The 510-nt window shown below is 38.0% G+C and overlaps 1 protein-coding gene across 1 annotated transcript in view; it reads right to left on the bottom strand.

Annotated features, from left to right (window-relative positions):
• LOC119582251 (menin-like) overlaps positions 1–510 on the bottom strand; it is a gene marked incomplete in the record, with an annotated part of 114600 nt that overhangs the window by 9512 nt on the left and 104578 nt on the right. The window contains 1 exon segment of the mRNA XM_037930473.1: positions 206–507. Within this exon segment, the coding sequence (XP_037786401.1) occupies positions 206–507 (302 nt within the window).

The following is a 510-nucleotide window of genomic DNA, read 5'->3' as shown; positions in this document are numbered from 1 at the left end:
CATTTCAATCCTTTTGAATATAAATTTTTGTAGGTGCTCGTGGGCATGTTCCGAATGCATGAAAGTGTGCTCGCATGAGTGTCTTTGCAATAGAGTAATGTATCACAATCTATGAATTAAACTTAAAAATAACTTATCTACCAATTCTGAAAATATAGCAATGATATTAAAATTATGAAAATTTATTTCTCATGCAAAGACTCACCTGTTGTTTCTGGATCCACACAATATATTTTCACATGTGAACGTACATGGGCATGGAACTTGGAAATAGTGTTAAAAAGTGCTTTTGCCCATCCTATGTGCAGGACTGGGGTGGCGGAGCCCTCTTCCCATTCACAAATACCATCATAGAATTCAAGAAGGTAGGCAAAGCACTCCGGATCCTTAAGAATGGATCTTGCTGATATTCCAGAGCTTACAACACGCATGATGTGGGGGATAAGTTCATTGGCAATCTCCAGGAACTCCTTGTAGATTTCTTCATCATCTCTGGAATAGTTGTAACTG

Source organism: Penaeus monodon, chromosome 15 (assembly GCF_015228065.2).
Source record: "Penaeus monodon isolate SGIC_2016 chromosome 15, NSTDA_Pmon_1, whole genome shotgun sequence".
In the NCBI taxonomy this organism is placed as follows: domain Eukaryota; kingdom Metazoa; phylum Arthropoda; class Malacostraca; order Decapoda; family Penaeidae; genus Penaeus; species Penaeus monodon.
This window is presented reverse-complemented; position numbering and strand designations above follow the sequence as displayed.